The 12,244-nt window shown below is 33.9% G+C and overlaps 2 protein-coding genes across 2 annotated transcripts in view; both read left to right on the forward strand.

The window, feature by feature from the left end:
- Positions 1-459: 459 nt before the first annotated feature.
- Positions 460-1,626, forward strand: MRPS18C (28S ribosomal protein S18c, mitochondrial; the record flags this gene model as incomplete). The annotated part of the gene is made up of 5 exons (XM_035733498.2): positions 460-603; positions 638-718; positions 752-883; positions 914-1,023; positions 1,296-1,626. The coding sequence occupies 5 exons, from the start codon at positions 460-462 to the stop codon at positions 1,426-1,428; spliced, it is 600 nt and encodes a 199-aa protein (XP_035590110.1). The 3' UTR covers positions 1,429-1,626.
- Positions 1,627-10,212: 8,586 nt separating this feature from the next.
- GALNT2 (Polypeptide N-acetylgalactosaminyltransferase 2) overlaps positions 10,213-12,244 on the forward strand; it is a 34,419-nt gene continuing 32,387 nt past the window's right edge. The window contains exon 1 of the mRNA XM_035733499.2: positions 10,213-11,047. Within this exon, the coding sequence (XP_035590111.2) occupies positions 10,619-11,047 (429 nt within the window). The 5' untranslated portion in view covers positions 10,213-10,618. The remainder of the gene's footprint in view (positions 11,048-12,244) is intronic.

Raw genomic sequence — 12,244 nt, forward strand, 5'->3', positions numbered from 1 at the left:
GCTCTCGTATTATTCTAATTAATAGTTTACCTTTAGAGCGTAAAACATTTTTGAGGGTTTTTACTCCCTTCATCTAACGTTATTCAATCAATGACCTATTAATTAGTCCTTGCTCATCTGGGTGGTTTTTATAGCCTTGTTGTAATTTCCTATTAATGTTAATGTGCTACGTACGTATAAAGTAGTACCACCTGTCATTATGGTTTTCCGCCGTTGTGAAACAAAAGAAATACAGGTTATTGTCACCTCCAGGTCAGTCATTTGAGATGCTTGTGTTTCCGTAGTCAAATAGTATTTTAATTACTTTAGGCAGGTATTATATCTCTTTCCAATTACAAATCCCCCAGTAAAACTCAAGTACTTACCCAAAACAGGAACCACTTAAATGTCTGGCTGTTCTCAGTTTACAAGTTTGAAGGACCGAACTTTCAAGGACATACAGAAAGAGATGCGCTAGGTATGAGGATTTTCACTACGTTGGGGATTTGGTCTACTCGGTTAAAAGAAAGTACTAATTCTTTATGGATCCCTGGATTTTTAAATCTCAAACCGGCTCTGAGTGTACGGTTTGTCTCTGTGGATCTCAACGGAGATGATGATAAGGTTGGACGTATTATGATTATTTAGATTTTCAAAGCCAGTTGACATTCCGGATCCGTATCATAGGACGAAAAAGAAATGTTTTATTTGTGAAAAAAACATTCCTTTAGACTACAAGGTATGAATACCGCTTCTTTGTGATAAATTATAGAATGTTCGTTTATTATCACAATTCGTTTCTCCATACACTGGCCGTATCTACGGGCGACACATTACAGGAATGTGTATTCCAATGCAGAAAAGAATATCCAAATTAATTATAAGGTCTAGACAATTCGGTAAGGTCTGTTCTCGTTTCTTACGGGCTACTTAGGTTTCATGCCTTTCGAAAGCAAAGAAAGTGTGTTCATTGGCGACCCTAGGATCACTGTTCGCTCAAGATGAGAAATTTCCACATGTACAGAACCCGGTTTACAATACACTGTTAAATTAGTTTTTTGGCCTTGTCTTTTACGTCCTGATAGCTTTCATAAGCTGTAATATTCAACTCAACTGCCTGTTACCACACAGAGGAGTATAGGCCGTTTACCAGCATTCACCATCCAACTCTGTCCCAGGCAATGCTTTCCAGTTCTTCCCAGTTGTTATTTATCCTTTTAATGTCTGCTTCCAATTCTCGGCACAATATGTTCATTGGTCTTCCTCCTTTCCTTTTCCCTTCAGGATTCCAAGTTAGCGCTTGTCTCATGATGCAGTAATGTATGTCTTATCCATCTCCAACGTCTTTTCCTGATTTCCTATCCAGTTGGAAACTGGTTTGTTCTCTGTCATAGTGAGTTATTGCCGATAGTTTCTGGCCAACGGACACTGAGTATCTTGTGTAGATAATTGTTTATGAATATTTATACGTTTTTGATGATGGTTGTGGTAGTTCTTCAAGTTTCAGCTCTGTTCAGTGGAAGTATCTTGACGTTCGTATTGAAAATTCCAACTTCAATATTAACTGACAGTTGTTTTGAGTTCCATCTGTTCTTCAGTTGTAGAAATACTGTCCTTACTCTACATCAGGTCCTCTTTAGTAGTTGATGCTGACCGAGTGCGTGAAAGTTTCCACGTTTCCCAGATTTTCTCCAACTGTGATGGGGTTGGTGTCCTCCATGCTGTATCTGAGGTTTTTGCGTTTTCGTTTGTGTATGTTGAGGCCTACTGCCTCAGAGGCTTCTGTTACACTAGTTGTCTTCATCTGCATTTGTCAGTATGTATGGGATGGAAGGGCTAGGTCATCTGCCGAATCGAATTCGTTTAGTTGCATGCAAGCTGTTCATTGTATTCCGTGCTTAATCTCAGACGTGGATTTCTTCATAATCCAATCAACCACCAAGAGAAAGGGCGAGAGTAAGCAGCCTTGTTTGACATCAGTCCTCACTTGGAATGCATCTGTCAGCTGTCCTCCATGCACGACTTTGCAGTGTAATCCGTCTCATGGGCTCCATATAATGTCGATGATCTGAAGTACACTATGGTGTCGAAGAAGGTTCCATAAGATCCTCCTATCCAGTTTGTTCAACGCTTTCTCATAGTCACGGGAGTTGATGTATCGTGATAAGTTCCATTCAATTGATTGTTCAATAATCATCCATAGTGTCGAGATTTAGTCTGTTCACAAACGATCCTTACGGAATTCGTTCTGTTGATCTCAAACTTGGGCATCTAATGAACCTTTCTTCCAGTTTAGCAATAAGCTGTAATAGTTTGGTAAATACAGTAGTGTTGAATGCTGTTAGAGTTATGAGGGCGGTTATCATATCCCGGTTGCCCACACAGTGGAAGGGTTCTTTTAAACGTACCTGAAAAGGAAATCGGATTCAAGGTGGTCTTAGTGACCTAAGAGTGACAGTAGTACTAAAGAGACGACTGCTTGGGGTCGGTCACACATGACCTTTCTGTGAGTAATTTTCGTGTTAGCTTCGTACTTGTTGAGACCTTACCGTGGGATAAGGTGAGGTGTGCATTTTTAGGGTCGACATTTCCTAACCCCATTCTTCTTTGTGTGAAGGCAGCATCGTTGTTATGCTGGTTGTCTGAAGGAAACACCTTATTGTCGTCACATCTCTGTACAGCCAGCGGTATGACTCCGCCCTCAGACCTCGGGTTTGCTGCTTTTAGTCTTAGCGCTCTTTAACCGACCTGTCTGGCATGGTAGGACCTTGAGGAACAATTGTTTCAGCCAGTATAGCTCGATTGGTTCATCACGATAGGCAAGTCCGACCACCACGTCAAGGTGGCAGCAACGGTTTAATAGAAAACAAAGGAGTATTCAAATTTGTCTCTTCACCAAACCTTAAAAGTTTGGAACCCATCTTTAATTGAATTTAGAATCTTCGCAAATCAATTGAATTAGCTATATATCATAAGTATGTTGTATCATGTCGTTCTTCATAAGTGGTTCCCTCGAACTTGGTATCTGAAACTAGAGTGTACTTCGTGTGTTTGATCTCTTGATTGTGCTAAATGCTTTGTAAAAGTGTTCACAATATATATCCCTATAACATTCAATTGAGTAGTAATATCGATTAGATTTTACTGTCCATATGTTAATGATGCCGAATAATGGTCTACTCAAGAGCAGTTACTGTTGTTGATTTGGTTTTACTGTGATAGGTGTTTGATAGTGAACCTTAGATAATAGATATAGTCAGGTAGATTTGCTTCAGCCGGCTAGTATCCATAATGATACTATCATCTCATGTTGTAAAATACATCTTGTGAAAACACGTATTAGAGGCGCTAAGTCTTTCTCGAAAACACTCAGTTTCATAAAAAAACTGGCACTTATGCGGGATGCTTCTAATGAACATAGATGTCACTGAAAGTAGTTTTCTGTGAAAAATGTAATCTTTCATAGTTCAAACAGCCGAGAACCATTAATCTGAACTATTTCACCAGGACGTAAAGACCATTTTCTGCTCCGAAATGGCCTTTCATGTATCTTTTGGATGAAGTTTAACTTAAATGATAGGTTGCATTATTAAAACCAACTATGGATAACATCGTAAACTTTAATGAGAATATATGTCATAGTTACTCTAAAGTGAGTGGTGAGTCGTTCATACTTCCGGTGTAGTGGGTTTAGAGTAGTTTGAAAGCCCCTTAACGAGTTGAGAAAATAGCTAGAACTTACGTGCGAAATGGTGGCTTATTAGTTAAACGATTCGATTTTCAGCTACTAATGCTTTCAAACTCTACTCCATCTCAGCTCATGCAACTACATAGTATCACTAATCGTCGTACAAAAATTTTTGTTCAAAAATAAGTACACAAATGTGTATCTAGTACATGATTAATGTTAAATTACACTTAAGAAGCACTTGTTTTATGTTCAGAAACATTATTTTTAAGATAATATTGTATAGTCAACTAATCTGTTCTTTGTTCTTACCTTCCTGTGCATAATCAAAGGAAATAAAGTTGATTCTAACCCTGTAACTCTGTATTTGGCAGTCTCACCAGATCTGTCTTATTGGTAATCCTGACAGCTTAGTCGCCTGTTCCTTCTTACTGTTTCTAGGAGAAATCATTAGCAATTTACTTAGCTGCTGGTAAACAAATCGATAATCCCCTCCCTCAGCATACTTACTGCTTACATGTGAGTAGTTTTTTGTGTTATGGGTGAAGGTATTTATTCCACGAGTTCTAACTTTGTCAAATAAATTATGGTTTTACCTTGTGTTATTTTGATCGTAATAAATTCGAATACCAAAGTGATCTAGGATATAGATAAATTTAGTTTCTTATCACAATACTTATCAATGGCGATTCGGATTCTTCGACTCACTGTCTGACAGCCAACATTTGAAGTGGTCAACTAAGCATTTGACACTTAACTTCTGAGTCATGGTTTTAAATACTACTTCAATGATAATATTTTCAGTCAGCTACAATGTAGGACCAGGCACATCTGTGCATCAGTCCAAGTTGCCATACCTCATTAGCACAGCAAGATGAACACCGAATTCATTGAAGTAGTTAATTAAGTGGTAGTAATATATAAAAGGAGGTTTGTGTATAAGGATGTAATACAGAAAGAAAGAATTAGTTGGTAGAAATAAAGCAATTTAAACTCACGGTTTAAGGAAAGACAAAGAGTGTATACACCGACGCCATTGTGATCGATTCTGAGCCAGTGTCACCTAGAGTCTCCAACCATTGGTTACGATAGTGACGCGGACCCCAAACAAGTAGTCCGCATCTAACAACATGGCTCAGATCAGAAGTTAGCGACTTCAAACACTGGTGCCACGTTTTGATTTGACCGCCTCTAACTTTATTCCACCCGTCTCCAACACTATTCAACATTGCGCGTCATGGTAATCGGTGTTCAGGCATACGTAACACGTGGCTCGACCATCTCAGTCGATGAAGATTTACAACTTCACCACCTGATTTACCATCATTCCCTAATACCCTGCGTCTAACCCCACTATTACTTACCCAGTGATCCCAGCAGATGCAAGCAATATTTTAGTGCTTCAGTAGTATTACCAGCTCTCGCACGGTAGGTACGATTCTGTTTGGTAAATAAAAATGTTTGTTGTCATCCGGTCACGTTGAATTTAAAACTGACTACAAATAATCATTATTCTATTAACAGGACTACCAGGTTCCTAGTTTTCTGAATATTATGTGGACAAATCATCATAATTATGTGAATATTAGGTTCAAAGGAAACTTTTTTCTGCTTGCAATATTTTCCGTTTTCAGATAACTTTGTAATTATGAGTATACCAGTTATTCTTTGTTTCTACATATGTTCTGTTCGTTTTATATAGCTTTAACTTAACTGGTTAATCCAAATATTTACCTTATTTGATGTTGCAAACGAGTCGATTTTCTTGCTGATAATGTTAGTAAAACTTATTCTAAGTCATTATAGATGTATTATGACCTGAAACACACCTTGCAAAAGTTCTAGAAATATTCAGATCATCTAACTAGATTTTATTGGGGAGGCTTCGAACTTCTGACTGGCTAACTGATAGTTGAATGTTTTAGCATGTAGCAAAAATATCATTAGTTAGTCAGAAAGCGAGACTGCCAATTTTCGTACACACATCTAATCACGTTACAATAATTATTATTATTAGCTTTATTCAATATTATATTTTTGGTACAATATAGAATTCTCAGCGTAAAGTGTTTCAACAAGTTTTCGTTTCTTTCTTCTTGGTCGGTCCTGGAGATAAATATTGAGTGATCGCCAGTTAGATGTTAACAGTTCACTAAATGAACATCTGAATAACGTACATTCTTTTCGTTGTATATTGCCAGCAACCACATTGTCTCTTATTGAGTTTTTTGTAGCTTTAACAACGAAAGGTTGTACACTTCTCAGAAACGCAGCAGAATAGGTTATGCAATTAATAAACATAATGATATATTAAAACAAACATAGATAACTTGTTGAAATATCTAGATGACAGGAACAGGTAGCCCAGATGCTCAGGCAGGCCGCCCGTGAAACTGGAGTTAACTAGAAGGAAGGCATAATTATGTATCTCTTTACTAGTTTTTACCTATCATCAAATGGTATTTTCAATCTCGGAAAAAAACTGATATCTTTGAAACTGCGTCACTTAAACTTTGGGGCTTAGTTATTCAGAGCATGAATGATCAATACGGTGCTCAGCCCCATAATAGCGATGTTTATTGACGAAGTAGTTCGTCGTGTAGTTGATAAAATAATCTAGCGATATCCATTTCAGCGGCTTTCTGGAATGAGTTTCATTTCCTTCTAATTTATATACAAATTACTTTTTCAAAACCTTTAAACTTGGCTCTCAAAGGCAAGTAAATGGTCAGTTGAGAAATGGATGTTCATTTCCAATTTATACGATCTTCTCAATACATTTGGGGATATTAGATCCTCAAATAAAACTTATTAGAAAAAAATCTCAAAGTGTACCTATTGACTTGGGCTGATTTCTGTTCATTCGTATTTCAGTGTAGTTTCATTATATCAATCAATTTAGTGATTTTTTTGTCCGAATGACCTTTATTCAGTTTTAAAAATCCTGTAACTAATATTCATTTGATGTAATGGGGATATAATTGAATAATCTGAATTGTGGATTAATCTTCTTTAGTCTCCTTTCACTAAGTACCGAAATTTGCGTATTGGACTAGTCACGACTAGAAGAGAAGAGAGCTTTATTATCCTGGTATCAAAGTCCAGTTATCACTGCTATCGACTTGGTTTATTGGATACTTGTATACTTAAAGTCCCCATATTTTTTTCTGTTGAAAGAAGGCAAGATCTAAAATACCTGAATTGATAAACAACATTTTTGACAACAAGTTTACCAGAGAAGAAGTGGAAAACAAGTTTTCATCCTTGGATGTTTACATCGATTTATAAGATTATAGCTACGTTAGGAGAAGAGGTCGAGTAATTTTCTCTTGTACAAATAGTCACCCTTTCTATATATGTATGCAAGAGACTTCAAAAAATATAAAAAAAACTAAATACATTGCGTTTGATGAATTTCTATTCATTTTGTAGTTGATTCTATTGAATTTATTCTTCTTTTTCACCTTTCAATTTGTGAGCATATTACTTATTAGTCATAAGTAGTAAAACAGGAAATACTAAATATTGTTATAAAAGTTCTGTCAAGACAGATCAATTTGTAGTTTGTAACATGTGGGTCCAATCTTCAGGGTCTACACTACTGAACGGCTAGACAAATTTCCAGTGCTTCCTAGTCCAATGGTTATTTAGTTGGAGGCAGTCTGTTACGTTAGCTACAAATAACGTTTTAAACTTGACACGTACATTAATGAAATCGGCCATTTCGAACGTATAAAATCATTTCCCTTTCATAATCTGTGAATCTTCCCACTAAAATGTTGCAATTCACTTTTAAATTTAATGCAATGATAATGTCAAATCTGCTTTATAGTACCAGTTATTATGATCTATTGACTGGTATGTCAAAACAATGTCATGTGACAACAATCCTACAAAAACTTTTGTTGGCTATTCAACAAGGTATTCTTCACTCTTCTACAACATTCCGCATGGAGTCGTGGGGGTCCACTTATGAAGAACCTCAAATTAGTGTGAAACTAATGTCAAATACTTCCTATTTCCAAATAACCTATGAGAAAAATCATTCTTAAGTCGTATAACCCAACTTAATAAAACCAGTACTTATAAATTATTTGGAAATGAGTTATTGGCAATGAGAGTCGAAATTGAAGTTCCACATTTGGTTTAAGAAGTCAAGACAAAAATACTAATAATATCTCTTTGTGTAACACAAGAATTCATATTTCGTAACATTAATACTCGCATGATGTAAAACATCTAACTGACTTTCATTCATATAAATTAAACGGAATTCTATCCTTAAATTAGGTAGGAAACGTCATTTTCACCGAGAACAATGATTCAAATGTACAACTGGATACTGTTTGCAATCTAACTGCTAAACTCATATTTATAATCCTAGTCAAAAAAATTACACCGACAAAACAGAAGTAGACCGATGCGTCCAGTGCGCATTATAGAGTGAAATCAATTATCCATTTATTACAAACAGTGATAAAAAAAACTCATAAGACAACCATATATAACATTTCCGTTGAAGTATCATTTCTCTCGTTAGCCCTCAATCATCATAAGAGTTTGAATAACTGATAGGGTTATGCTGTAAAAAACATTATCCGTTTGTAGTGACTTTGCTTCGTTAATCGATCACCTTGATTACCATTATAATATAAATCTCAACGATGATGAAAATCAAAAGGTAATGAGAAGCGGCAACTACAGTTTATTAGGGGATAGTGCAGATCACAAAACTATAAGCAAATCAAGCGAATTTGAAGCGCAGGGGCAAATAAGTATAAACGAGCAAATACAGAAGCGAATTTATAGTCAAATTGTTGGGGTGATCCAGAAAACTTCTCTCAAAAGACAAGAAAGAATCAGGAAAACACTAAGAAGCATTTTATCTAATCAGCGTGCACTTGAAGTTTAGCCAAAAACATTAAGAAAGTGAAAAGTCACATGTAGAGTTTCTGATTGGCTGATTACTATACTGTTATTATGTTCAGTAGCATTCCAGAATTTTCAGTAAACCCAAGGACATCTAAAATATTATAAAAACCTTATATTTTCTGTGCTAAAACGAACCTTTGGAGTAAAGTGCTTCTCAAATATTTTGTGCCTTTTCTCGTGTTCAGGCCGCTGTATAATTCTAGCTTGGGGGTTACAATGATAGCTTAGGAACCGAATATAGCGTTCAATTAGCACGACTTATCACAAATCGAATACGGCATAGCTAGGCAAAGGCTAATAATAGGATCTGAGTACATATATACATGGGGAGGAGGATAAATCATCAAGTGATATTTAAGTAATCAACATTTTAGCTGGAGTCTGTCTAGTGATCATAATAGTACAAATAAATATGCGAATTATTACTGTTTAAATAACATTGTCTATTAAGTAAGTTAATAGACGAGCTTAACGATAATCGAAATTGGTTATAGGATAGTTACTATCCATTCATTCACAAATTCAAATATACTTTTCCTAATTTATATCTAAAAGATATAAACATAATGTTGATGCTTAACTTCAGAAATATTTTAACTGATATAATTTGCTAATTTTAATAGTTGAGATCATGAGTCAATTGAAGCTCGACAACCATGGAAAACATGGAAGCACTGGACGGCCATTTTCTCCTATTGTGGGACTCCTCAGAAGTGCGCATCCACGATCCCGTTTCGCCAGACTCCAACCCAGGACATATCAGTCTCGCACACGAACGATTGAGCACTAGACCACTGAGCCGGCCGGCATCCAATTGTGGTAATGTCTAACTTCAACTAGTCCACAAAATTGAGCGACATATCCACCATTTTCTTCAGTGAATTACTATCTCACAACTGATCCGATTGAACGCCATCGGTTACTACTTCTCAATAGAACTTCAGGAAATACTTTTTGATTAATATCAGAAACGGCCATCCAATGCTTCCAGGTTTTCCATGGTGGTCTTGTTCATGGTCTCAACTATTACAATTACTATAATATCCCCTTATGATAATTTGCTTATATTTACATTATATACTTTATGAAATATTCATATTAAAACGATAATTAGTTAATGTTAAATATACACTATTCAATCAATTAAGTATTTCATAGATGATTGAAAATGTAGCCAATTTATTGTACAATTAATCCAAATGCTTACGTTACAAAAACAACAAACAAACGTATGACAATGAACACGGCATCTCATTAAAACAAACAAAAAAGAAGAAGAAATATTAACACTTTAAAAGAATATAACTTAATTATAAAATGAACGTAAACGTTTCATAGGTAACATCAACTTTTGTATATATATATATATATATATGTTTGTGTGTATGTATTATCCACGTGTGTGTGTGTATGAGTGAGTGAGTGAATGTGTGTCAATTATGTGCTATGCACTAATCAACACTTTTATTCATATACAAGCATAAATCCATATATATATATACCATGTAACCAATCTCATAGTTCAGATTTATTAACCAATATTAAAATGACCTTTGTAGTTTTTTTCTCTTTTCTGCACAGACCAAAAATAAAAAATAAAATATGTTTTCATTAAAAAGAATAACGCATTTACCTTACACGTACATATTCTATTACAGAAATAATTAAATTATAATATTGAAGTGTATGGATTACGTGTAATATGTATATGTATAACATAATTGTGATAGGTGGATGGGATCATATTAATGTGTAATAGTAAACCTTCTTTATCCATCCATTGAAATTCATGAAAAAATAATTAAAAAAAAAGAAAGAAAAGAAAACTAATCAAACAATATGGATTTATATACGAATTGCTTTTGTTGCTAAGGTCTAATATTCAAAGTTTCAACACTGTTTATGTATATATATATGTGTAAAATCAATTTATTTAACCGTCGATGAAGTTACGTAATATTGTCTAATAACAAGTAATCATTTACTAATCACTTAAATTATAATACTACTCTCTATCAAATGTATCCTAATCTTATTCAATCTAATGTTGTAATCAACAAGATTATCATTATTATTATTACTTTCTATTTATTATTATTCACAAGATCAACATTATTATTGAATTCATTACATTTTAATCAAAATCATTTCAGAAAAACACAAAAATTTAATATTGAATTATGTCATAATTTAACATTGAATACATTAGCCCATCATTTAAATATTGAATTATTATCTATTAAAGAGATATATAAATATATACCCAAAATAAGTATTATCATTATTGCATATAATGAAAATTCAATCATTATAAAAAATACATTACAAAGTATATTAATGAATACATCATTATTATTATTTAATAATAATATAAAAGAGATTATATTAATTGATGATTATAGTAATCCACCTATAGATGATGATCAAATTAGAACATTAAGCAAAATTGTAAGTTATTAATAAATTGATAGATAATCGATTATATAATTGATTTATTTATATTTTGTTATTGATAAATCAATATGTATATATATATATATATATCAGAAGGGGGGTTTTGTGGAGATGTTAGTCATTTCAATTTCTTGTGAAATGGTCGTCTAGTTCTTCCAAGTTTTTCATGTTGGTCTAACTTCAATTAACTTATGATTTTGTAGTGTCTGTTATTATTGTTAAGCCCATATACCTTATTCTAGCTTTCGGACAGCCCATTCTACTTGAGTCATATTCGGACCTTGTTAATTATTTGCTTATCAATCTTGACTGTTTTTATATGAGCGTGTAGGTGTGTGTACATTTCTTGTCCCATTACTCATCACATGACTGTAACTTACTTTTGTGTAACTATAAATATTGATTAACGCTTGGTTAAAAGGGAGTTGGCTTACCCGACATCTCCACTGCGCGTCGTTTCCCTTATCTCGATTCCATTCGCTTCATATACAAAATATATGTATTCAAAAATCCATTCTCATTATTTGACTTATTTAATTCTGCTAATGACGAACGCGATTTAAGTCGATGATTATATACGGGGATAAGTGATAAAAAATATTCATACAATCACCTTGGAGTCAGATCTCGGGCCACTAAGGTGGAGAGGCTGTCAACAAACATCGTCCGATCTAAATGACAACAAAGTAACGGGCCTCCACAAAAATCTCAATAATTGAATATATATATTTCGATAATGTAATATATAGAAAACGAAGATTATCAGAACTATGTAATGATATATTGGTGCAATACATTTCGAACAATCTGATCTCACACTATATACTTGTTAAGAACATTTATATATATAAAACGATAAAAGGTTAAGTAGACTAGAAATGGATGATAAGAAGAGACACATTATTATTATTACTCTTATTATTATTATCATCCTTGTCTCTTCTCACTCTCATTTCTAGTCTAGTTGACCATTTATTTTCTACATATATAAATGTTCTTAACAAGTATGTAATGTATGATCAGATTGTTCGAAGTGTATTGCACTAATATATCATCACATTGTTCTGATAATCTTCGTCTTCTTATTACATCATGGAAATTCATCAAAGGGACTAATTGTTTTGAATATATATATATATATATATATATATATATATATATATATATATATATATATATATATATATAATG

The sequence above is a fragment of the Schistosoma haematobium genome, chromosome 4 (assembly GCF_000699445.3).
Source record: "Schistosoma haematobium chromosome 4, whole genome shotgun sequence".
NCBI lineage: Eukaryota > Metazoa > Platyhelminthes > Trematoda > Strigeidida > Schistosomatidae > Schistosoma > Schistosoma haematobium.